Genomic DNA, 26,547 nt, shown 5'->3' with positions numbered 1-26,547 from the left:
CTAGAATTTGGACACTTATTGCTGCTGCAAGATTGAGCAAGGAACAAGTTTTCCTCCTTTGACGGGTCAGCAGAAGAGGTATTTGATTCTGGTCTGGCTGATTGCTGCTTGCAGGTTTTCGGTTAAGCTAACACCAATGCACTTTAGAAGACTTTGGAAACAGCTGGAAGACAGCATTAAGCCAGCTATAGAGGCATTTACAGGATTCCATGACAAGCATGGAGCCCTTGGAGAACAAAAATAGACCCACAGAGCAGAGGTCTTCAGTCTGGAGCAGGAATACCCCTGCACATCCTGGAAGACAGCCCAAGTGCACCTGCAGTTCTAAGGAAACGGCTTTCCACATTTCAACTTACATTTAACTCTTCCCTGAAATTGGTATGCTTGACAACAAGTCTGACTACACAATAGTCCTCCTTCCATTTTACAAAAGAAAAACATCTCTCACATCACAGTTCAGAGAGAAGGACATATCAAAATACTGGTTTCAAAGAAAACTTTTGAAAAAGTAACCAAGGCATTTTTGTCCATTGACAGATGAATGGGAAACAAAATGTGGTACATACGTACAATGAAATTATTCAGCCTTAAAAAGGAAGGCTGACACCTGCTCCAACATAGATAAACCTTGAGGACTTTATATTAAGTGAATAAGCCCATCACAAAAGGACAAATACTGTATGACTCCACTTACATGAGGTACCCAGAGTGTCAAATTCAGAGACAGAAAACAGAAGGGCTCTTACCAGAAGCCGGAGAGAGCAGGGGGAATGGGGTGTTATGGTTTAGTGGGTAGAGTTTCTGTTTTTCAAGATGAAGAGTTCTGAGATGGATAGCGGTGATGGTTTCACACTGAACTGTACACTTAAAAATGGTTAGGATGGTTAAAAAGAAAAGTACCAGGCACGTTAAACTTAGGGGCTTCCTGTCAAATATGTATTTCTGTAAACCATTTGGCTTTAGATAGCGATACTTGAAAGCCTGTATTGAGATACTCTTGAATCACAACGCCAAAGCAGTGTGGATTATTTAAAATGCAAGTGCCATTTTTTGATGGGCTTTTGAGAACCAGTGGCTAAAACTCACCAATAGGAACTTCACAGTTTAAGATTGTGCGTGCTTTTACAAAGTCAAATAATGTGAAATATTTATTCCAATTACAGTCAATCCGCATCTCATTCCATCTGGTAAAATTTTTTTTTCTATTTCCCTTTAATAAAAAAAATGCTTTATTTAAACCTACACTGTAAAAGTTTCTCTGTCAACTTCAGTGTGCGAGAAGGTGTTACAGTTTCCCCCAAAATTTATAGGCGCTACGCCGGCAAATGCGTCTCGCTTTCAAAGCTCGCGAAGGTGTTATGCGCTGCCCTGGGTTCAGTTTTGCGCGGTTCCCAAGCCTCCGGCACCGCTGCACGCGAAGGAGAGAAAGCGGGCGACTACGTGAGCGCCGTGGGCCCGCCCTCCGCGGCTGGGGCGTGGCTCCCCGTGACCGCCTCGCCTGGGCCTCTTCTTCCGCACCGCGTTTGCTAAGTTCCCGCCAGATGTTGAAGTTTCATTTCCAATTGCCACTGCTGGCTCCTCCTCCCAAGACCTTTTCCCGAAGCCGAGTCTTCTCCCTCTGGGGAGCCGAGAGCGCCAGCCATGGCCCCGCGGCGCGGAAAGGCGACGGGAGCAGCTTCGGGGGCGAAAGCCGCCGCCCCCAGGGTCTCGGCGCCGCGTGTGAAGGGCGCCCCGACCGAGCCTAGAGAGTCCCCGGCCGTCCCTGAGGCCGCCCGGCCCAGCGCGCGGAGGTGCGGCCCCGCCAGGCCGTCGGGATCCCGGAGGGAGAAGAGCGGCCCGGACTCCCAGGAGAAGCGGCAGGTACGCACGCGGGCTGCCCGCGCCGAGGACCAGGCGGAGGGTCCGGCTGCTCGGACCGAAGGGGTGATGCCTCCCGCGGCCCCGGGACGGCCCCTTCCCAGGCCTGCATCTCGCCGCGAGGGCACCGCGCGCTCCGCTCGGGAGCGGAGACCCCAGCCCGGGCCCACGGAGGTCCCTGGCCCGCTGGTCCCAGTCCCCAGTCTCGGGCGCGGGAAGGAGGCGCCCGGCGCCTGGAAGCCCCGGGCGGTACTGGAGAAGTTGAGGCTGAGCCGCCTGGAAATCTCTGCGGCGACGGAGGTGGTGAACAGTATCACGGACCACCTGCTGCGGAGACTGCAGAGCAGTAAGTCCGAGTTCAAAGGCGTCGCGCTGCTGCGCACCGGGAGCTACTATGAGCGCGTGAAGGTGAGCTGCGCCGCGCGTCCGCTGCAGTTCCCGCGGCTCATACCCACCTCCTTACGCGTCCCTCACTTCCCTTCGGAAGTAACTCACACTCGTGTTCTTTTGTGGCCTGTGACATAGCTGTTTTGTTTTGGTTTCCCATCTAGATTGCAAGCTCCACTGTCACAGAACGTTTTGCACAACTTTAAACCCTTATACGGCTGCTCAATTTATTGCTGTGGACTCAGTGATATTTATCGCAGAAAGATGGTGTATGTATCGGTCTTTGAATCTTAAACTCTTTTAGCACTGAAGACCACTCATATAATTCCATCTAAAGCTTCTTGAAAGCCAAGTGAGCAGAACTTGCATCAGACTAATCTGCCTGGAGCATGATTCTTACTACATAAATGTCGATCAGTTCTGTTATGTGGAGAGTCCAAAGGGAAGAGAAAGTTATTAGTTAGAACTAGAGAACAAGAAGACACTTAGAGAACAGTCTCCCATCAGAACCACTCTCCTTTTTATTTATTTATTTATTTTTAAACTTTTTAATTTCGTTTTGGAGTATAGTTGATTAACAATGTTGTGTCAGTTTCAGGAGTACAGAAAAGTGATTCAGTTATACATATACATGTATCTGTTCTTTTTCAAATTCTTTTCCCGTTTAGGTTGTTACATTATATTGAGCAGAGTTCCCTGTGCTATACAGTAGGTCCTTGTTGGTTATCCATTTTAAATATAGCAGTACCCCTCTCCTTTTGAAAATCAAGCGGATGGAAAGAAATTCAGTGAAATTTGTTTTATCTAAAACATGTATTGCTTTTAAAAAACTGATTATAAAGGTATATACGTGTTCATTGTAGAGTTGACCCAGTGCCTGCCCTCAGTAGGTTCCCACAGCACAACAGTACCCCTGCTCCATACTTCTTTCCTCAGCCTCTCCCGTATTTGCCCCTGTTCCGTGTTGATGTCCCTGGAAAATTCAGAAAAGCATACAGAAGAACAGTATTATTCCTGTTTGTTTTATTCACCGTTATTTTGGTGTATTTTCATCTGTTATGCATACACTTGAATTTCAAAGTTGGATTCCAAACTTTATAATTGGTAAGGGGATAGACAAAAGACACTTCTCATTAACTCTTTTACTTGGATTCATATTGACACATTTCCATTCATGTATTTTATTGTAATATTATCAAATTCTAGGTGAAAATCTGGAAGTTTTCTTGTAGAAATTCCCTGTGGGATTTCCAGTTCATAATGTTCTTTTTGTCCATCCCCAGCACCTCACCCCCGCCTCCGTCTAAGCCACCATCATCTTTCACCTGAATTTTGCCTTTCCAATCTCCTTATTTGCCTTCTTATAATATCTCCACAGAGGCCAGAGTAAATTTTTAAAAATACAAAGCTAAAACCTGGCTTCTCGATGAACATGATGGAATAAAATCTGAACTCCTTTCCAGGATCTACAGGTCCTCGCAGAATCTGGGCCCCGGCCTCCTCTTCAACTTCATTTCATGTCACTCTTCCCCTTGTCCACATGGACTGATTTTTGTTCCTTGAGCTAAAATTTTAAAAGACTTGACAATTCCAAGTTTGGAGAAGATGTGGAGCAACTGAAACTCCCTTGCATTGATGCTGGGAGGATAAATTGGTACCTACCTCTTTTGAAAACTGACATTTTTTTTTAAAGTTAAAGATTCGCCTGTCTTGTGGTCCAACAGTCCCACTCCTGGGTACATGTACAATAGAAACGAGTGCTCATGGCCACCCAAAGGCATATGTAAGAATGCTCAGAACAACTTCATAATAGTTAAACTCAGAACTATTTGTAGTAGTTAAAAACTGGAAACAACCCAAATACTCAACAACAGAATAAGTAAATCGATTTTGGTATATTCCATTAATTCAGTGGAATACTACACAGAATGAAAAAGAACAAACTACCACTATAGACATAACGATATAGGTGAATCTCACAAACAGTGTTAAATGAAAGAAATCAGGTATAAAGGGTACGTACTATATGATTCAGTTTATATGATGTTCCCAAACAGGTAAGCCTAACCTATGGTATTAGAAGTCGGAGTTCTGGCCGCTCTTGGTGGAGGGCTTCTGATCAGGAGTGGGAATGCTGCTGGGGATGGGAATAGGGCAATTTAGAGTGCCCTCAAGGCTCACTGTCCTTACTGGGATTCAACCATTTTTCTTGAATAAATCCTCCTTGGATTGTTGCAAGCCTTTGGTTAATTTACAGAGACCTGAAAAAGTTGAATTTGACCTTTTCTGCCCGTGTTCTTGTTACTTTTATGGAAAAGTGGATTTCCAGAGGCTCTTACTTCATTCCCACTGATGGCACTTCACGTGTTTGTTTCACCCCCATAGTACGTCCTAGTCAGCTTGGGCTGCCATAATAAAATATCATAGACTGAGTGGCTTAAACAACAGACATTTATTTTCTCATGGTTCTGGAGGCTGGAAGTCCATGATCAGGGTGCCAGAATGGTTAGGTTCTGGTGAGGGCTGTCGTCCTGGTTTGCAGATAGCCACCTTCTCCCTGTGTCCTCGCTGTGTTTCTCAGAGCACATGTGCAGAGACACAGCAACCGATCTCACTTCATCTAAGTCCACCAGTCCTATCAACTAGGACCCTACCCTCCTGATCTCATTTAACCTTCATTATTTCCTAAAAGCCCTGTCTCCAAGTACAGTTACATTGGGGGTTAGGGCTTCAATATATGAATTTTGAGAGGACACGGTTCACTGCACAACATGGTACATCTCAGTTTGGACTAGCCACGTTCACATGGTCAAAAGACATAGGGCAGGGCTTCCCCGGTGGCACAGTGGTTAAGAGTCCACCTGCCAATGCAGGGGACACGGGTTCGAGCCCTGGTCCGGGAAGATCTCACATGCTGCGGAGCAACTAAACCCACGCGCCACAACTACTGAGCCTGCACTCTAGAGCCCGAGAGCCACAACTACTTAAGCCCGCGTGCCTAGAGCCCGTGCTCCACAACAGGAGAAGCCACCACAATGAGAAGCCCGCGTACCACAACGAAGAGTAGCCCCCGCTCACCGCAACTACCAGATGCCGTGTTGAATAGTACAGTCCAATAGCTGTACTTGAAGCATACTCCTAATGAGTAAAATACTTGTGCATTTTTAATATAGGAAAATAATCATTTATTATAATTGCTGTAACTATTATTGTGGTGATGAAGAAGATTCTTTGAAGTTCTTATTTATTTATTTATTTTTGGCCACGCTGCACGGCTTGTGGGATCTTAGCTCCCTGACCAGGGATGGAACCTGTGCCCTTGGCAGTGAAAGCGTGCAGTCCTAACCACTGGACCGCCAGGGAATTCCCTGAAGCTCTTAAAATGCTGTGGTTCAAAGACATTAATGTAGTTAGTGTATGACTTGGAGCTCATACTCATTTGGCTGACTGTTAGCTGTAAGGAGAGGGCCCTTGCTCAACTAGTCAGGAGGTAACTACACATATTTTTGAGACCAGTGACAGGGGTCTGGCTCAGTGTGTAGCTCATAACTTAAAAGGTAGCACCTTAAATTTCTTTAATTTTATCAAGCTTTAATCTCAGGAAAAAACTGGTACAGATTTTTAAAGCTTGCGTATTACTTTTAATTGTTTTTAAGAAAATGAGTATAGAACCTACAAACTGAAGCCAATACTCTTCACCTAGTTCTCCTAGTCTCACTCCCAGAGGGTATAAATATTAGAAATCTTGCTTTTCATAGTAGGATTTTAAGTGGAAATTTTAAGAAAAAACATTGTAGTTGGTTGGAAAATATTCACAAGCAAACACATCAGTGCTATTTTTACTGTTTCTTAGATTTCTGCTCCTAATGAATTTGACGTTATGTTCAAACTGGAGGTCCCCCGAATTCAGCTAGAAGAATATTGCAACAGTGCTGCTCATTACTTTGTGAAGTTCAAAAGAAATCCCAAAGGAAATCCTCTGGGTCAGTTTTTAGAAGGGGAAATATTATCAGCTTCTAAGATGCTGTCCAAGTTTAGGAAAATCATTAAGGAAGAAATTAAAAATATTGAAGGTAAGATCTTTGACTTTTGATTCTTAAAGATCTAATCATATCTACGAATTGCCTCTCCTGATCTTTCTTGATCTCTGTGCAGCAGACTGTTGTCTACTACCTCCTAGAAACAACTCTTTGCTCTTGATTTTAGTCTGCTATATTTTCTTGGTATTCTTCCTAAATGTTGATTGACTCTATTTTGTTTGTTTTCTGTTTTTTTTTTTTTTTTTTTTTTTTTTTTTTTTTTTTGTGGCCGCACCATGCAGCTGTGTGGGATCTTAGTTCCCTGACTAGGGATTGAACCTGGGCCCTCGGCAGTGAAACTGTGGAGTCCTAACCACTGGACCACTGGGGAATTTCTGACTGGCTGTATTTTGGCCTCCACTGAATATTCGCTGAAATGCTGCCTGCGCCGCGTGGTATATGTGGTTGAATAAAATTGGTGGGATGCTCCTCTGAAATTTGTAAACACAAGTTGCAATGCATGCTTGGAAGGGAGTGAACTGGGAGAAGTGGTAGCAGTTGGGGTAGAGTGGGTGGTGGAGTAAGGCCCTGAGGCAGAAAAGAGCTTGATAAGCTCTAGAAGCAAAAAGGTCCACGTGGACAAGGGGAAGAGTGACATGAAACGAAGCAGAAGAGGAGGCCGGGGCCAGATTCTAGGAGGACTTGTAGATCCTGGAAAGGAGTTTAGATTTTACACCATGTTCATTGAGAAGCCAGGTTTTAATTAGAGGGTAATGACTGGCTTTCTGTTTTAAAAACTTTGCTCTGACTTTTTTGGAGAAGATATTATCAGAAGGCAATTGAGAGTTTGGATATGTTAAGTTACAGATTCCTATGATATGTTGAAATGAATGTGTCAAGTATGTAGTTGGATATGGGTTTGGAGCTCAGAGGGTATGTTTGGGCTGCAGGTAAACATATAACTGGCGTTGACAATGGATGAAAGCACCTAGGTGAAGAGTGTAGATTCATTTTTCATTAATGTGATCAATGGTCATTGGTCATCTGATGTGCTAAGTGTTGTAGGTGTTTGGGATCATTAATGAACAAATAGATGAAGACCCTCACCCTTCTGTACCTTATAACCATGTAAGGCATACACGCCTTTAGTAGCAAATGGAAAACATAATTACCTTGTACAGTAGGAAGTAGTAAGTCCTACGGTGAAAAAGTGTAGCGAAGTGAGAGGGTTCAGGAATGCTGGGGATGGCACAGGGGAGAAATTGCAGTGTTGAGTAGAGTGGTAAGAAGAGGATCCCATTGGAGGTTGGGGAGAAGAGAGGGAGCAAAATGCGACTGAGTATTCTGCAGGAGTGGTCAGTGTTGACAATGCTGCTGACATCCAGAAAGCCACTGGAGTTTGGTCTTCGGTTTGTTTTCTGGGGGTGTTGGTAACTTTGACGTAGCAGTGTCAGGGGAGTCCTGAGCGCACAAGAGAGTAGGGCAGCAGGTGTGGCAACTCTCTGGAAAGTGCTGGGTGCGAAGGAAGTAGAAAGAGGGGTAAGTATGGGGGCGCAGCAGATGCAGGGTCAAGGGAGACGTGTCCTGTAGAGTGAGAGACCCTGGATCCCTTTGTATGCAGACAGGCATGCTCCAGTAGGGAGGCGGAGGCCACTGATGCGGGAGAGGGAGTGACTGAAGGAGCAAGGTGAGAAGGAAGGGACCCAGAGACCATGTGCACGGTGGCCTCTGAAAGGTGGACAGACACTTCCTAGGTGGTAGTAGGATGAAAAGAGAAGATGATGGGTAAGAGGTCGGTGGGTTGGTGGATGTAGTGACAAGAGAATGATGCTCTAGGATTTTCTCCTTCGTGCTCTGTCTTCTCTCCCCTTGTTGTGCCTTCCAGAAGTCTTACCTGGGAGTGGCCTTTACTGCTTGTGCACCCCACATCCCTGAACTAGGGTCTCTCATCCAGACGTCCTTCCCGAGTTTCTGGCCAGCTGCTCAGTGGCCATCTCCTGTTGGGTCTCCCTCAGGCACCTAGAGCTCAGTGTATCTGAAATGAAGTTCATCTCAGCCCAGTCTTTCTTCTTCCCGCCCAACTCTGTTGAAGAGTAGACTCAACATCAACCATTTCCCAGGCCAGAATCATGGGATGGCCTCCCAGACTCCTGCCTTCTTCCTTACCTCACGGATTCAGTTTATCCACCAGTTCTATTAGTTTGAATCTCTTTAATTGCTTTCACTTCTGCGACCTGGGTCTTTTTTTTTTTTTAATAAAAATTGTACATGTCAAGGTGTACAACGTGATGTTTTGATATGCATAGTGAAATGACTACCACGGTCAAGCTAATTAACATATCTTCTCACATAGTTACCTTTTTGTGTGTGAGGTGAGAGTACCTGAAATCTACTCTCTTAGCACATTTCCTGTATGCAGTACAGTCATATTAACAGTCATCATACTGTACGTTAGGTCTCTAGACTTACTCACCCTACATAACTGCAACTCTGTACTTTTTTTTTTTTTTGCGGTACGCGGGCCTCTCACTGTTGTGGCCTCTCCCGCTGCGGAGCACAGGCTCCGGACGCGCAGGCCCAGCGGCCATGGCTCACGGGCCCAGCCGCTCCGCGGCACGTGGGATCTTCCAGGACCGGGGCACGAACCCGTGTCCCCTGCATCGGCAGGCGGACTCTCAACCACTGCGCCACCAGGGAAGCCCTAACTCTGTACTCTTTGATGAACATCTTCCCACTTCTCCCCCCTCCCCGCCCCTGGTAACCTCCATTCTACAGTCTGCTTCTATACATTTGACTTTCTTAGCTTCTCCATATAAATGAGGTCATGCACTTTGCTTAGCACAATGACCTCCAGGTTCATCCATATTGTCACAAATAGCAGGATTTCCTTCCTTGTTCAGGCTGAATAATATTCCATTTTCTGTATATGCCACAACCTCTACCCATTCACTCATCAGAGGACACCTAGGTTGTCTCAGCATCTTGGCTGTTGTGAATAACGCTGCAGTGAACGGTGCTTGCTCCCTGTGTCCTGATACTCACTGCCTCTCCATATGACACGCCTCCAGCCTCTGGGCTGGGCTGTTGCTGTTTTGTTTTTTTCAGTTTGGTTGTGCCACACAGCTTGCAGGTTCTTAGTTCCCCGACGAGGGCTTGAACCTGCGCCCTCAGCAGCAAAGGCGTGGAATCCTAACCACTGGACCGCCAGGGAATTCCCGCTGAGGTCTTCTGAATCACCTCTCTCCTCCCTGCTGCTCATCTGGCCTCTTATGCAGGCTTCCCTCCAAACCACCATACACAAATTTAAATGAAAATTTAATCACAGCACTCCCAAACCCCAGAGTCTTCGGGGGCTACTCGTTTTATATACCAGACAGAATCTTGATAGTACTCACACCCCATAATGGGTATCAAAAAATACTGGCTAAATGAGTAAAACACTGCCTTGTGGGGTCATTTTCTTCTTTAGAACTAATTTTCATCTTACACTTAGTACTATGGGTCTCCAATTATAGCTATGTTATTTTCCCTGTGTTTTTAGAGAAAACTGGATTGATAAGCCCTTTCTTCTTTATTAATATGTTTAAACAGATACAGATGTCATGGTGGAGAGGAAGAGAAGAGGGAGCCCTGCAGTAACACTTCTGGTTAGAAAACCTAAAGAAATATCTGTCGATATAATCCTGGCTTTGGAATCTAAAAGCAGCTGGCCTGCTAGCACCCAGGGAGGCCTGCCCATCAGTAACTGGCTTGGAGCAAAAGTTAAGAACAGTTTAAGACGACAGCCATTTTACCTCGTACCCAAGCACGCAAAGGAAGGAAGTGGTTTTCAAGGTATCTTGACTATGAAGGTTAACTTAAAAGACGTCCATATAAAAGAGTCGTTAATGTTACATACTAGGGCAGTGAAAAGTCAACTAGTGCTATTGGCATTTCAAGAGCCATTAGGCTAAATAGGCTACAAGATGGGAGTTTGGTGAGAGATGGAATTGAAAAGGGCATAATTGTAATAGTAATATCAAATACTCAGCTTTAAAGTGTCTGCTAGCCCATGTTTGAATGTTGTTTTTGTTTGTTTGTTTTTAATAAAGAAAAGCAAGTACTGGCCTTGCAGTCAGACTGCCCTGGATCTGAATCCTGAGGCTTCTTCCCTTACTAGCTGTGTGATCTGGGGCTAGTTATCAAGCCCTGCTAAACCTGTTTGCTCATCTGTATATGTTTTTATTACACTAAAAAATATACAAACATTAATATACAAATTCCTTCAAACTTGTAATCATCCATAGTTTACTTTATCTAACATAGGAGATTGAATGTCAACTAAGTACAAGTATCGTTACATGTAAAATAAACCTAGAAGGTATGTCTTTGCATTGAAGGTCATTTTCAGAATGATACTTTATGAGCATGGCAGGGACTGTATATACATTTCATCATATTTCTCAATACCTCATGTCAAAGCATATATGCAATAAGTGCTAAAATAGAAAAAAAATCAATAAAACTACAGTATTCCCAGATATCTAAACTATCTGCCCAGCATTTTAAATTTATTTAAATATTTAAAAAGTTATTCATCAATTTCAATTCTGACATTCCAATCAATGAACATGCAAAGCTTTATTTAAAAAAAATAATAATTCATACACTGTTGGTGGAAGTGTAATATGGTACAATCCCTTTGAGAAAAGGTCTGGCAGTTTCTTAAAAGGTTAAACATATATCTTCCCTAATCCAGCAGTAAGTCCATAACATATTTATATAAGAATATATGTAATAGCCAAGATCTGGAAATAGCCCAGAAGTCCATCAAAAGATAATGGATAAACAAACTGTAGTATATTCGTAAAATGGAATACTACTCAACAACAAAAAAAATGAACCACTGATAAGAGGATGGATGAATATTAAAAACATTCACATTTATATAAGAATATATATAATAGCCAAAATCTGGAAATAGCCCAGAAGTCCATCAAAAGATAATGGATAAACAAACTGTAGTATATTTGTAAAATGGAATACTATTCAACAACAAAAAGCAATGAACCACTGATAAGAGGATGGATGAATACTAAAAACATTAAGACAAGTGAAAGAAAACAGAAACGAAGGGTCCATACTGTATGATCTCAATTATATTAAGTTCTAGAACAAGCAAAATTTATCTATGGTTTTTTTAAAAATTAGAGCAGAGGTTGCCTGAGGTGCTGGAGATTGATTAGGAAGGGACAGGAGAGAACTTTCTGGGGTGATGATAACTTTTTGATGGGGGTTTAAAAAGATCCCACATGCCGCAACTAAAAATCCTGCTTGCCTCAAGGAAAATCCCACACGTGGCAACAAAGAACACATGTGTGGCAGCAAAGCACCCACGTGCCGCAACTAAGACCCAACACAACCAAATAAATAAAGAAAACAAAAAACAAATGACACAGGTGCAGTCATTTGTCAAAACTCATCAAATGCTACATTTAAGATGTGTGCGTTTCACTGTTTGCAAATCTTACCTAAAAAATCACACACGCAAATAAATATTGAACTCCAGTTCATAATATTCATGCTGAAGTGTTTATGGGTAAAGTATTCTAATTAGTTCCACAACTTGTTTTATTTTATTTATTAAATTTTTTAAACAAATATTTATTTATTTATTTGGCTGCATCAGGTCTTCACAGAATCTTTGTTGCGGCATGCAGGATCTTTGGTTGTGGTGTGTGGGCTCCAGAGCACATGGGCTCAGTAGTTTTGGTGCGTGGGCTTAGTTGCCTGGCAGCATGTGGGATCTTAATTCCCCGACCAGGGATCGAACCCGCATCCGCTGCATTGGAAGGTGGATTCTTAACCACTGGACCATCAGGGAAGTCCCCATCCACAACTTGTTTTAAAATAACAGTTTTCTTTAAAAAAAAGAATTATGGATGGATAGATGGATAAATATGTGATAAAGCAAATATAGCAAAACATTAATTGTAGAATGTAGGTGGTAGGCATATGAATGTTTACTATAAAATTCTTTCAACTTTTTCTATATATATATATATATATATTTTTTTTTTTTTTTTTTTTTTTTTTTTTTTTTGCGGTACACGGGCCTCTCACTGTCGTGGCCTCTCCCGTTGCGGAGCACAGGCTCCGGATGCACAGCCTCAGCAGCCATGGCTCACAGGCCCAGCTGCTCCGTGGCATGTGGGATCCTCCCGGACCAGGGCACGAACCCGTGTCCCCTGCATCGGCAGGCAGACTCTCAACCACTGCGCCACCAGGGAAGCCCTTCTGTATATTTTTGAAGGATTTCAAAATATTAAGTTTAAACCCACTTGAAAAAATTCCTCCCGGTGGTTAAGCTACCCAACTTAGTATGCTTAAATTCATTGTTTTCGTTATTGTTTCTAATTTTAGGTATTGGAATTAAATTTTAATTTAGCTTTGTTTCATAACTTTATAAAGCATTCACATGGTTCCAAAGTCAAAGCTATAGAAAAAAGTATTCTTAGGGAAACATAGCTTCCCTTTATGTTCCCTCTACACTCTTCTCTCCTTCCCTGATTGGAAACCCTATAATTGTTTTCAGTTCACCTTTCATTTTTAAAAAGTACAAATAAATACATACATATATATATATATATATATTCATATGCAGCACCCCCTCTTTAAGATAAAATGTACACTTTTCTATTTTCACTTAATAAGATATCTAGGTTATCACTCCATAGCTCTGTGTAGAGATAGCACTGGTTCCTTTTTTAAAAAAAATTTTACACTGTTTTTAAAGGTTACTTTCCATTTACAGTTACTACAAAATATTAGCTGTACTTCCCGTGTTGTACACTACACCCTTGTAGCCTATCTTATATCCAGTAGTTTGTACCTGCCCCTCCCCCCTGCACTGATTACCACTCATTTGTTCTCTGTATCTGTGAGTCGTCTTCTTTTTTGTTATCTTCACTAGTTTTATTTTTTAGATTCTACATGTAAATTACATCATACAGTATTAGTCTTTCTCTGACTTATTTCACTTAGCATAATGCCCTCCAAGTCCATCCATGTTGCTGCAAATGGCAAAAATTCGTTCTTTTTTTGGCTGAGTAGTATTCCACTGTATATATATACCACATCTTCTTTATCCATTCATCTGTTGATGGACACTTAGGTTGCTTCTTCTGTATCTTGGCTATCGTGAATAATGCTGCTGTGAACATTGAGGTGCATGTATCTTTTCGAATTAGTGTTTTTGTGTTTTTTTTTGAGCACCCATTCCTTTTTACAGTCTGTTTTTCCAGCTGGTCAAGGAATAATAAGTCCATATCGAATTTTGCTGGTATTGCCAAAATCACCTCCATACAGAATTCACCAATTTGCATTCCCACAGAAGTGTATGAGAGTACCCATTTCACCCTCAGCTTTAACAACAGAACTCATTAAACCCTTTGGAATTTTGGCCAATAATCCAAAAAGAGAGAAATGATATTTCAACACAGTTGTTTAAAATCAATTTTTAATTTTAGAATAGTTTAAGATTTGCAGAAAAAGTACAAAGATGATATAGAGAGTTCCTATATACCGCATACCTATTTCCCATTATTGGCATCTTACATTACGATGACACATTTGTCATAATTAATGAACCAATATTGATGTAGTCTTGTTAATTAAAGTCCATACTTTACTCAGCTTTCCTTGGTTTTTACCGAATGTCCTTCTTCTGTTCCAAGATCCCACCTAGGACGCCACATTGCAGTTAGTTGTCACGGCTCCTTAGCCTCCTCTTGACTGTGACAGTTTCTCAGTCTTGCCTTGTACTTGATGACCTTGACAGTTCTGAGGAGTACCAGTCAGATATTTTGTGGAACGTCCCGCGTTTGGCATGTGTCTCATGCTTTTCTTGTGGGTTAGACTGGAGTTCTGAGTTTGGTGGAGGAGGACCACAGAGTTGAAATGCCATTCTCATCATATTACATCAAGGGGACATCATGAGTATGACTTAGCACTGCTGGTGTGGACCGTGATCACCTGTGGCTGGGGGAGTGTTTGCCAGGGTTCTCCACTGTTAAGATCCTCTCTTTCCCCCTTTTCACACTGTGTTAGTTGGAAGGAAGTCACTGTGCACAGCTCACACTTAAGCTCACCTCTTTATTTTTTTTAAAATTATTTATTTATTTTTATTCGTTTGTGCCGGGTCTTAGTTGTGGCTCGCGTGCTCCTTAGTTGCGGTATGCGAACTCTTAGTTGCGGCATGCATATGGGATCTAGTTCCCTGAGCAGGGATCAAACCCAGGCCCCCTGCATTGGGAGCGTGGAGTCTTAACCACTGTACCACCAGGGAAGTCCCTAAGCTCACCTCTTTAAGAGCAGAGTATTTACACAAATTATTTGATATTCTGCATGGGAGATTTATCTCTTCTCTCCCATTTATTTATTTACTCAAATCATATCAGTATGGACTCATGGATATTTGTCTCGTATTGGGGGCTATAATTCAATACTGCTTTCATTTTGTTGCTTAAATTGTTCCAGCTTTGGCCTTGAGGAGCTCTTTCATTTGTCTCCTGTGTCCTTTTGACAAACGTCTCATAATTGTGGGTTTTGTTTTGTTTTCAGCACTAACTCACTTTCTGGTACTACAAGATGCTCCAGGCTCATCTTGGGTATTTCTTGCCTCAGTCCTAGAATCAGCCATTTCTCCAAGGAACCCTGTATCCTTTTATTGGAGAGTGTACTAGAACCATGACCTGGGTGCTATGTGTGCTCTGCTACTGGGGTGTCATCCCTCTCAGCTGGGGTAGCAAGGAAATATATGTATGATTACTAACCCCAGCATATGCACAGCTCTATAGGTATTTCCATGTGTCACCACCTGTATCTGTTTTAAGTGGTACATGAGTTCACACTGATGTCTCTAACTTAATCCATTACCACGTGGACCATTCTACCTTCTCTCCTTGCTCTCTGTAACCTCTCATTCCAACAGTGAGAAACCTGGCTCCCACCATCTGCCACCCACCTACTCCATTGTTCCTTGTTCAGTTCCAGTCCACATGTATGGATGGTTCGGAATTGTAAATCCATTCCCCTGTGTGCACGGTGCATGTGTACAGTTCCTTTTGCCTTCAGTCTTACAGACCCCATTTCCAAAGTAACTTAGGTCAACACCTTTTGCCCCCATGCCCTTCAGGGAGTTTGTGTCACACATTCGTAATACAGTTAGAGTCCCTTTTCACAGTCTGCATTACTTCTTGAGATCCCTTGACCTTCCAAGTGACTTAACAGTTTGTGTATGTTAAGGTTCACTCTCTGTGCCATGAAGTTCTGTTGGTTTTGACAAATGCATTGCATTGTGTATCTACCATTACATGATACCAATAGTTTCACTTCCCTAAAAAGTCCCTGTGCTTCACTTATTCAACCCTCTGCAGCCCAAGCCTCTGGCAACCGCTGACCTGTTTACCATCTCTATAGTTTGCCTTTTTCAGAATGGCATAAATGGATGTTGTAAATGGATTTATACAGCAGCTATGAGCACACGTATCTCTGTGCCACCTTCTCCATATATTTATTGTCTGTATATATTGTGTAGGCTTTAGTATACTCTTTATTCTGTACCCCCAAAATCTTTGTCTGTCCTTGAGCTATACCATATTGTCATACATAATGTGACTTTATAAGTCTTGATATCTGCTCTCCGACTTTGTCCTTCTTAAAGAGTGTTTTAGATATTCTTGACCCTTTTATTTTCATAAAAATGCTGGTATTATCTTGTCAAGGTCTACAGAAACATTTTTTTTGGAGTTTTGATTGTGAGTGCATTGACTCTATAGATGAATTTGGGGAGACTTGATATATTTACAATAACGAGTCTTCTAATTCATGTGCAGGTGCACATCTCCATTTATTTAGATATCCTCTAATACTTTTTAGTGAAGTTTTGTTTTGTTTTTTTTTTTTTTGCGGTACACGGGCCTCTCACTGTTGTGGCCTCTCCCGTTGCGGAGCACAGGCTCCGGACGCGCAGGCTCAGTGGCCATGGCTCACGGGCCCAGCCGCTCCACGGCATGTGGGATCCTCCTGGACCGGGGCACGAACCCGCGTCCCCTGCATCGGCAGGCGGACTCTCAACCACTGCACCACCAGGGAAGCCTATCAGTGAAGTTTTTGAATTTTCTCCACAGAAAGTTTATATGTCTTTTGTTAGATTTACTCATAGGCAATTGTAACTTTTTATTATGAAAAATTTTAAACCAATAGAAAAGTAGACTGAAGAATATGTTGAACTCACGCATACCTGTCACCCAGCTTCTTTTGTATTTCCTACATATACAGTTATATCATCTATCAGTAATGATAGCTTTGTTTCTCTCTTTCCAGGGATATAACCCTATTTTTCCTTCTCTTACTGTGCTTGCTAGGTTAGCCAATGCATGTTGAACAGAAATGGGGATAGCACACAGCCTGCCTTCCTGATTTCAAAGAAAAAACTTCAACTTTTTACATTAGATTATCATGTTGCTGTGGGTTTCTTTTTATAATCTACCTGTTATTAGATCAAGTTTTCATCCACATTTAACTTACTCAGAGGTGTTTTCTTTTAATGATGAATGAAGGTTAAATTTTATTAGCTGTACTTTCTACTTCTGTTGAGTTGATCATATGTTTTTCCCCTGTTCTGTTAATGTGACAGATTATATTGATTGATTTTTAAAATTATAAACCAATTTCTGATTAAAACCAGATAGTGATAGGATGGTCAGAGCTTAAAAAAGCTATCCATGGTTAAAACTTGGGGAGAAGGGGGAGATCATTCTGTTCTTACATAAACTCCCAAAAAATAGAAAAAAAGGAAATGTTCCCTGGTTCATTTTACATGAATACCCAAACTTGCAAGCATGATATAAAAGGATAAACAAAAAACTTAAATCAATTCAAATTATTATTGAAACAAAACATCAACAGACTGTATTTAGCAATATATAAAAGGTAATACATCTTACCATGGCTAAATGTATTAAGCTCTGAGTTCTCCCCCCAATTTTTTTTCTATCTTGGCACATTGTTTGCTTGTTCAAATCACTTGTTTTAATATGTAATCACATTATTTATCTGTTCACTTCTTTTGGTCTATCTCCCCCTAGAAATTTTTCAGGATGATATTTTAATGAAGGAAATCATTTAAATATTGTGTTGTTTATATTGTTTGTTTTTGGTAAAGTGCTTTTCTATTTTTCTTTTGGAAATTAAGAAGAAACATGGCGTCTGTCCTTCTCTCACATTGAAAAGGAAATTTTGAAAAATCACGGACAATCTAAAACATGCTGTGAAATTGATGGAGTGAAATGTTGCAGGTAACCTCCTTATTTTGTGAAATGACAGATTATCAATAGAATGCTTAGTTCTTTGTTGACTCCATAGTTTAAACCTGAAGATGATCCTTGGTGGGTTGAGTCCTGGGGGCAGTGCATGGCTGGATTGACCTGGAGTATTAGAGTGTAAGAATGAAACCAAGGAAGCCAGGTCCAAGGGACTAAGGAAAGAGTGTTGTTAGAAGGCAATGGTGGGACTTCCCTGGTGGTCCAGTGGTTAAGACTCTAAGCTCCCAACACAGGGGGCCCGGGTTTGACCCCTGGTCAGGGAACTAGATCCCGCATGCCACAACTAAGAGCCTGCATGCCACAACTAAAAGATCCTGCACGCGGCAACGAATATCCTGCATGCGTGCCACAACTAAGACCCAGCACAGCCAAACAAATAAATAATAAAAATTAAAATTAAAATTAAAAAAAAAAAGAAGGCAATGCTGGGGAGCGTAGTCCTGAGCCTGGATTATATGGATGTGGATGTATGAAAGTAGGACAGAGCGAAGGGTGTGAACACTAGTCATGACTAGCCGTGACAGTTGGATTTGTCTTAGTGTTCTGGTTGCTTCAAGGTAATGAATATTAGTGTTGCATAATGGGAGGAGACCAAAGGACCACTCTTATTGGATGCTGGTGCTTGCTTTGAGGTGGTTTGGCTGTGTTGAAGGCCAGGGACTGACCAGGTAAATTTGAAACAACACTGAGAGATGGGTAATTATTTTTCTTGGTAGCATAGACACCATAAAGAACTGAGCTTGAAAAGGAATCATTCATTTGAGTTTCTAAAGTTGTCTGGAATAAGGATCACAAAAGTTAAAAGGTTAAAACAAGAATGCCCAATGTGCAGGCACAGGAAGTTCTTTAAGGCTTCATATGCAGGCTTTGAAGCAAGCATTAAGAAAAATATATTGTTGATTAGGCTTAGTAATTTTATAACATTAAATTTTGTCAACTGCTAAATAACTGGATGATTAATGTAAACCAAAGTCAGACAAAATCATTTTATAAAAATTAAAACAAGATTTTTCTAGGTACTAAATAACTGGATGAATAATATAAATATCTGCCGGTTTCATGTAGTTGAATTAATCCTGATAGAATAAAATATTTAAGCCAGGAATGGGGAAGAGGAAAGGAAAAAATAGGTTCTTGAAACTTTAAAGCATGTATTTGAAAAAATAATTAGGTTTTAGAATGACTCTGTAATTATATTATTTATATATATTGGGTTGGCCAAAATGTTCGTTCAGTTTTTTCCGTAAGGTGGCTCTAGTAGCACTTAGTTGTCTTTAACATCATTTGAAACAATTTTGTTAGATTGTATTGACATCTGTCATATCAATGTGCATTTTAAAAAACTTATCAAAATCGGTGAATTTTTGTGTATCCATTTTAATATTGAAGATGGAAGGGAAAAAAGCAACATTTTTGGCATATTATGCTTTATTATTTCAAGAAAGGTAAAAACGCAACTGTGAAACGCAAAAAAAGATTTGTGCAGTGTGTGGAGAAGGTGCTGTGACTGATCGAATATGTCAGTAGTGGTTTGCGAAGTTTCATGCTGGAGATTTCTCGCTGGACAATGCTCCACGGTTGGGTAGACTAGTTGAAGTCGATAGTGATCAAATCGAGACATTAATTGAGAACAATGAACGTTATACCATGCAGGAGACAGCCGACACACTCAAAATATCCAAATCAAGCATTGAAAATCATTTGCACCAGCTTGGTTATGTTCACTGCTTTGGTGTTTAACTTATGGGTTCCACATAAGTGAAGTGAAAAAACCTTCTTGACCATATTTCCGCATGCGATTCTCTATTGAAATGTAACGAAAACGTTCCCTTTTTAAAACAAATTTGTGATGGGTGATGAAAAGTGGATACTGTACAATAATGTGGAATGGAAGAGAACAGGAGGCAAGCAAAGTGAACCACCACCAACCACACCAAAGGCTGGTCTTCATCCAAAGAAGGTGATGTTGTGTATATGGTGGGATTGGAACAGAGTCCCCTATTATGAGCTCCTTCCGGAAAACCAAACAATTCCAACAGTACTGCTCCCAATTAGACCAACTGAAAGCAGCACTGACAAAAAGCGTCCAGAATCAGTCAACAGAAAACGCATAATCTTCCATCAGGATGATGCAAGACCTCATATTTCTTTGATGACCAGGCGAAAACTGTGTACAGCTTGGCTGGGAAGTTCTGATTCATCCGCCGTATTCAGCAGACATTGCACCTGAGGATTTCCATTTATTTCGGTCTTTACAAAATTCTCTTAATGGAAAAAATTTCGATTCCCTGGAAGACTGTAACGTTCTGGGACCTGGAACAGTTCTTTGCTCAAAAAGATAAAAAGTTTTGGGAAGATGGAATTACGAAGTTGCCTGAAAAATGGCAGAAGGTAGTGGAGCAAAACAATATGTTGTTCAATAAAGTTCTTGGTGAAAATGAAAAATGTGTCTTTTATTTTTATTTAAAAACCAAAGGAACTTTTTGGCCAACCCAGTATCTTTATTGTTGTTTGTATCTATATGTATTATAATATCTGTATTGTTTACTATATCTATATGTTTTTCCTGTAAGATACCTAAGGTTCTTTGTGGAATGAAACAGGTTGTAAAGAAGTAAAAATAAATGGTTTTCTTTTTTATTCAACAGGAAAGAGTGTTTAAAACTAATGAAATATCTTTTAGAACAACTGAAAAAAAAGTTTGGAAACCGAAAGGAACTGGATAAGTTCTGTTCTTATCATGTGAAAACTGCCTTCTTTCACGTCTGTACCCAGGACCCAGATGACAGTCAGTGGCAGTCCAAGGATCTGGAGCTCTGCTTTGATAACTGTGTGACATACTTTCTTCAGTGCCTCCAGACAGAACAACTTGAGCATTATTTCATTCCTGAAGTCAATCTCTTCTCTCGAGACCATATTGACAAGCTAAGTAAAGAATTTCTGTCAAAGCAAATTGAATATGAAAGAAACAATGGATTTCCAGTTTTTGGTGAATTTTGAAATTATATTTTTAAAAAGAATCAAGAATTAGAATGACTTTATAATCATTGAAATGTGTCACAGCAGTGATTGACTAAAATGAATGTAAATGATTATTCAGCTCTCCGTTTCTCTTCATAAACTCTAATCAATAAAAAAAGGATGGATTATCCTAGGAAACAGATTATTCAAGGAATAAGAAGCAAAGGAGTATTTAAAATATAAAAGCTTTACCAGAGTGGCATGAAAAGAAGGACAAAATACATATCACCTCAATTAAATTCATCAAGCACTGACTGAACACCACTTCTTACCTAGCACAGATGTGTGGAAGGAGGCAAGGTCATTGCCTCCACGAACTGGTAGTTTTCGTTTAACATACAAATATGTTTGGAAGCCATGTCCTGTCCTATGTGTTAGGATAGGTAAGAAGGAAATGAAAAAATAGGTTCTGTGTGTCCCGGGAAGTTCTTAATCTTTCATAGAAAAATATAGGATACTTTTCTACACATGGCTAAATATAAAACATAACTTACTTTCTTTTAAGTAATACTTTTATATGTATTTCTGAAAAGGCAATACACACATGGTACAAAACTCAAAGAAAAGGGTATGGAATAAAATGCCATCCTCTCTCCTCTGCACTTAGGCAGCATTCAACTTGAGGCAGTTGCTGTCTGTTAACTTTTTCCTATTCAGATATTTTGCACATTTTCTTACTGGCTTTTTAAATTGTTTTCTCATTGTCATTTTGTTGTCATTCTCATATCATGAATAACTTCTGTGTAGACTGTCTATACCAATTTTTGTGTCTTCTAGTGAGAAAGGTTTTAAAATTTAAATTTTGAATGTATCAGTCTTCTTTATGCTTGTGCATTTTATGTATCTTCAACAACCTAATGTGTTTGAACATACTAAAACTTGGACATTTGGAGGAGAGTTTTGGGGACAGTGTACGATAAATAAATAGAAACTTAGGCAAACAAAAAAATCCAAGCTGCTTTTAACTCCAGGAAAAAATGAATGTGTGCAAGAAAACTAATCATAGTCTAATTTGAGAATATTACTCAACTGTAAGTATTTGTGAAGTCAAAGTAATATTATAACTATTGACTATTAACCTTATCAGGATTATGATTAGTTATATGGAGAGGATAGGGCCTGAGTGCTTGTGAGTGGCGGTGGTAGAGGGGGTTGGACTATATTAGTTTCCTACTGCCGTATAACAACTTACCACAAACTTCGTGTATTAAAACAGTATACATCGGGGCTTCCCTGGTGGCGCAGTGGTTGAGAGTCTGCCTGCCGATGCAGCGGACACTGGTTCGTGCCCTAGTCCAGGAGGATCCCACATGCCGTGGAGCGGCTGGGCCCGTGAGCCATGGCTGCTGAGCCTGTGTGTCTGAAGCCTGTGCTCCGCAAGGGGAGAGGGGGAGAGGCCACAGCTGTGAGAGGCCCGCATACTGCAAAAAAAAAAAACAAAACAGTACATATTTATTATCACAGTTTCTGTGGATCAGGATTCTGGGCATGGTTCTGCACAGGGTCTCACAGGGCTTCAGTCAAGGTGTCAGTTGGGACTGCAGTCTTATCTGAGGCTTGACTGGAGAAAGATCCACTTTTATTGGCAGTATTCAGTTTCTTACAGTTTTAAGACTGAGAACTTCAGTTACTGTTGGCCAGAGATTGCCCTCAGCTGCTAGAAACTGCCTTCAGTTCCCTGCCATGTAAACTCCCAGCATTGGCAGCCCATAACATGGCAACACTTCAAAGCTGGGAGAGAGGGAGAGACTCCAGCAAGAGGGTGCAACAGTCTTATTTAACATAATTACATACACATGATCATGTACAGCCCATAACCTTTACCGTATAATTGGTTGGAAGCAAGTGATTGGTCCCACCCATGCTCAAGGGGAGGGGAATCACTTAAGAGTGTTATGTCAGTTTAAACAACTGTATAGTTGGGGGAAAACACTACCCACAAGACTACTCTCACTTCTGACATCAGTTGCAGTTTCAGGAGATTCTCCAAATCATTCTCAGGTTTGATAATTCACTAGAAAGACCGAACTCAACTGAAACCAGTGTATTTATGGTTACAGTTTATTACAGGGTAAGGATATAGGTTAAAATCAGCTAAGGGAAAAAGCACATAAAGCAGAGTCCATGAGGGTACCAAACACAGGCATTCTTTTTTCCCTGGGGAGCCATGGATACATTTTATCTCTTGGCATCAATGTATAACAATACACATGGAATATTGCTGACCAGGGAAGCTCACCTAAGCTGCAGTGTTCACAGTTTTTATTGGAGCTCAGTGGTTGGCTTGATTTAATGCTGTTTTTCAGTTTTGGTATCAGTTATCTTAGCTTTATGAGTTGAAGAGTTTTTCAACTTTTCATCTTTTATTTCCAGAGGGTATGTCAGATTTACCCTCTTGAAAGCCCTTGATTACTTTTCCTGTTTCTTCTGTTTTCAGCTTAACTACCTGAGTTAATTTTACTAATTTAGGAAAATATAGTCACACTTGTGAATTCATATTTGACATACAGTGTTCTTACTAAAGAATCAGCTGTTGGTTTTCACTGAACACTGTATGTTCTAATTTGTTAATTTCTGCTTTTACCTTTCTTCTTTTCTCCTATCAGTCTTCCTATCAGTAATACCAGGAAATTACTAGTGCATAAATGAATAATGTAGGATTAGGTGATGAGGGCCTAACTAATTATACACAAATATAAATACTAAATGTTAATATGAGTAATTATCACATAGGGAACAGAAAACTGTACACAAAACTATAAGGGGAGGTAGGGGAACATGATTAGTCAAAGAAACTTTCATGGAAATCAATTTACCTAGGATTTATTTTAGCATGGAGTGCTACGCTAAAATGTAAGAAACAGCTGTTGTGTATTTTTGTCCCATGAAATCTTTTTACTGTTTCATTTCAAAGTAGGTTAAGTATAAGAAAACTACCAAGGGACTTCCCTGGTAGTCCAGTGGTTAAGGATCTGCCTTCCAATGCAGGGGATGCGGGTTCAATCCCTGGTTGGGGAACTGAGATCCCACATACAGGGCAACTAAGCCTGTACGCCGCAACTACTGAGCCTGTGGGCCTCAACAAGAGAGCCTGCATGCCACAAACTACAGAGCCCATGCGCTCTGGAGCCCGCGCACCGCAACAAAGAGCCCTCGCGCTCTGGAGCTCACGTCATAACTAGAGAGAGGCCCGTGCACCACAACAAAGACCCTGCTCACCACAAGAGCCTGCATGCTGCAACGAAGATCGCGTGGGCCGCAACTGAGACCTGATGCAGCCAAAAATAAATAAATAAAATAGATAAATATTTTAAAAAGTACCAAATAAAATACTATTTGATAACCAAAAAATTAAAGGGCTATTGAGAAAGACATATCAGCTTGTCTTTTATCATAGAAACAAATTTACTGTGTTAACAGCATCTTTTTCACTGCTATGACATCTGAACAAGCTTTAAATGCTTTAAAGAGTGACCTTAAATAGCAATGTTACAGGAGAAAAAATTTGTTTTTATTTCTTTAAATAAAGATAGTAAAAAGTGAACTTTTAATGCTACAGTCCTTAAGATCCATAAAAAAATTTTCAACTCAAGGTTATATTTGATTTTATGAAAGTATAAAATATTAAATTCTACATTAAAAAATTTTTTAAACATCTTTATTGGAGTATAATTGCTTTACAATGGTGTGTTAGTTTCTGCTTTATGACAAAGTGAATCAGCTACATATATATACATATATCCCCACATCTCCTCCCTTTTGTGTCTGCCTCCTGCCCTCCCTATCCCATCCCTCTAGGTGATCACAAAGCACCAAGATGATCTCCCTGTGCTATGCGGCTGCTTCCCACTATCTATTTTACATTTGGTAGTGTATATAAGCCCATGCCACTCTCACTTTGTCCCACCTTACCCTTCTGTCTCCCCGTGTCCTCAAGTACATTCTCTATGTCTGCGTCTTTATTCGTGTTCTGCCCCTAGGTTCTTAAGAACCTTTTTTTTTTTTTTTTTACGATTCCATATATATGTGTTAGCATATGGTATTCTTTTTCTCTTTCTGACTTACTTCACTGTATGACAGACTCTGGGTCCATCCACCTCACTACAAATAACTCAATTTCATTTCTTTTTATGGCTGAGTAATATTCTATTGTATATATGTGCCGCATCTTTATCCATTCATCTGTTGATGTGCACTTAGGTGGCTTCCATGTTCTGGCAATTGTATATAGAGCTGCAATGAACATTGTGTTACATGACTCTTTTTAAATTATGTTTTTTTCAGGGTATATGCCCAGTACTGGGATTGCTGGGCCAAATGGTAGTTCTATTTTTAGTTTTTTATGGAACCTCCATACTGTTCTCCATAGTGGCTGTATCAATTTACATTCCCACCAACAGTGCAAGAGGGTTCCCTTTTTCCACACCCTCTCCAGCATTTATTGTTTGTAGATTTTTTAAAAACATTATTTAGTTAGTTTTGTTTTTTGGGTTTTTTTTTGTGTATGTGGTACATGGGCCTCTCACTGTTGTGGCCTCTCCTGTTGCAGAGCACAGGCTCTGGACGTGCAGGCTCAGTGGCCATGGCTCACGGGCCTAGCTGCTCCGCGGCATGTGGGATCTTCCCGGACCGGGGCACGAACCCGTGTCCCCTGCATCAGCAGGCAGACTCTCAACCACTGCGCCACCAGGGAAGCCCTTTGGGGTTTTTTTGTCTCTGCAACGTGTGTTAGTTGCGGCATGTGGGATCTTTCATCGTGGCATGAGGGCTTCTCTCTAGTTGTGTCGTGCGGGTTTTCACTCTCTAGTTGTGGCACGTGGGCTCCAAGGCACGTGGGTTCTGTAGTTGGTGGCACACGGGCTTAATTGCCCCGCGGCACGTGGGATCTTAGTTCCCCAATCAGGGATCGAACCCGCGTCCCCTGCATTGGAAGGCAGATTCTTTACCACTGGACCACCAGGGAAGTCCGTGTTTGTAGATTTTTTGATGATGGCTATTCTGACTGGTGTGAGGTGATACCTCATTGTACTTTTGATTTGCATTTTTCTAATGATTAGTGATGTTCAGCATCCTTTCACGTATCTGTTGGCAATCTGTATATCTTCTTTGGAGAACTGTCTCTTTAGGTCTTCTGCCCATTTTCGGATTGAGTTGTTTTTCTGATGTTGAGCTGCATGAGCTGCTTGCAAATTTTGGAGATTAATCCTGTATCAGTTGCTTCATTTGCAAATATTTTCTCCCATTCTGAGGGTTGTCTTTTCGTCTTCTTTATGTTTTCCTTTACTGTGCAGAAGCTTTTAAGTTTCATTAGGTCCCATTTGTTTATTTTTGTTTTTATTTCCATTTCTCTAGGAGGTGGCTCAGAAAGGATCTTGCTGTGATTTATGTCGTAGAGTGTTCTGCCTATGTTTTCCTCTAACAGTTTTATAGGGTCTGACCTTACATTTAGGTCTCTAATCCATTTTGAGTTTATTTTTATGTATGGTGTTAGGGAGTGTTCTAATTTCATTCTTTTACATGTAGCTGTCCAGTTCTCCGGCACCACTTATTGAAGAGGCTGTCTTCTCTCAATTGTATATTCTTGCCTCCTTTATCAACAATAAGCTGACCATATGTGCATGGGTTTATCTCTGAGCTTTCTATCCTGTTCCATTGATCTATATTTCTGTTTTTCTGCCAGCACCATGCTGTCTTGAATACTGTAGCTTTGTAGTATACTCTGAAGTCCAGGAGCTTGATTCCTCCAGCTCCATTTTACTTTCTCAACTGTACTGTTTAGCCTCCATGTGTTTGTACTTTTTACAGATCTTTTCCTGTAATTGATATCTAGTCTCATAGCGTTGTGGTCAGAAAAGATACTTGATATGATTTCAGTTTTCTTAAACTAACCAAGGCTT

General features: G+C 40.9%; 1 protein-coding gene across 3 annotated transcripts; it reads left to right on the top strand.

Moving 5' to 3' along the window:
• The first annotated feature begins 1,492 nt into the window (after positions 1-1,492).
• On the top strand, positions 1,493-24,140 carry CGAS (cyclic GMP-AMP synthase). 3 transcript variants are annotated; one of them, XM_060115115.1, is made up of 5 exons: positions 1,493-2,265; positions 6,098-6,317; positions 9,855-10,097; positions 17,500-17,602; positions 20,278-24,140. In XM_060115115.1, exons 1-5 carry the CDS (start codon positions 1,642-1,644, stop codon positions 20,627-20,629), a joined length of 1,542 nt encoding a protein of 513 aa, XP_059971098.1. In that variant the 5' UTR covers positions 1,493-1,641; the 3' UTR covers positions 20,630-24,140. The 3 variants fall into 3 exon arrangements, with proteins under 3 accessions (XP_059971098.1, XP_059971099.1, XP_059971100.1); XM_060115116.1 differs by lacking the exon at positions 9,855-10,097; XM_060115117.1 differs by lacking the exons at positions 17,500-17,602; positions 20,278-24,140 and adding an exon at positions 14,865-15,100.
• Positions 24,141-26,547: the final 2,407 nt, after the last annotated feature.

The sequence above is a fragment of the Mesoplodon densirostris genome, chromosome 12, assembly GCF_025265405.1.
Source record: "Mesoplodon densirostris isolate mMesDen1 chromosome 12, mMesDen1 primary haplotype, whole genome shotgun sequence".
Classification (NCBI taxonomy): Eukaryota; Metazoa; Chordata; class Mammalia; order Artiodactyla; family Ziphiidae; genus Mesoplodon; species Mesoplodon densirostris.
Note: the sequence above shows the minus strand (reverse complement) of the source record. Positions and strands in the feature narration are given on the sequence as shown.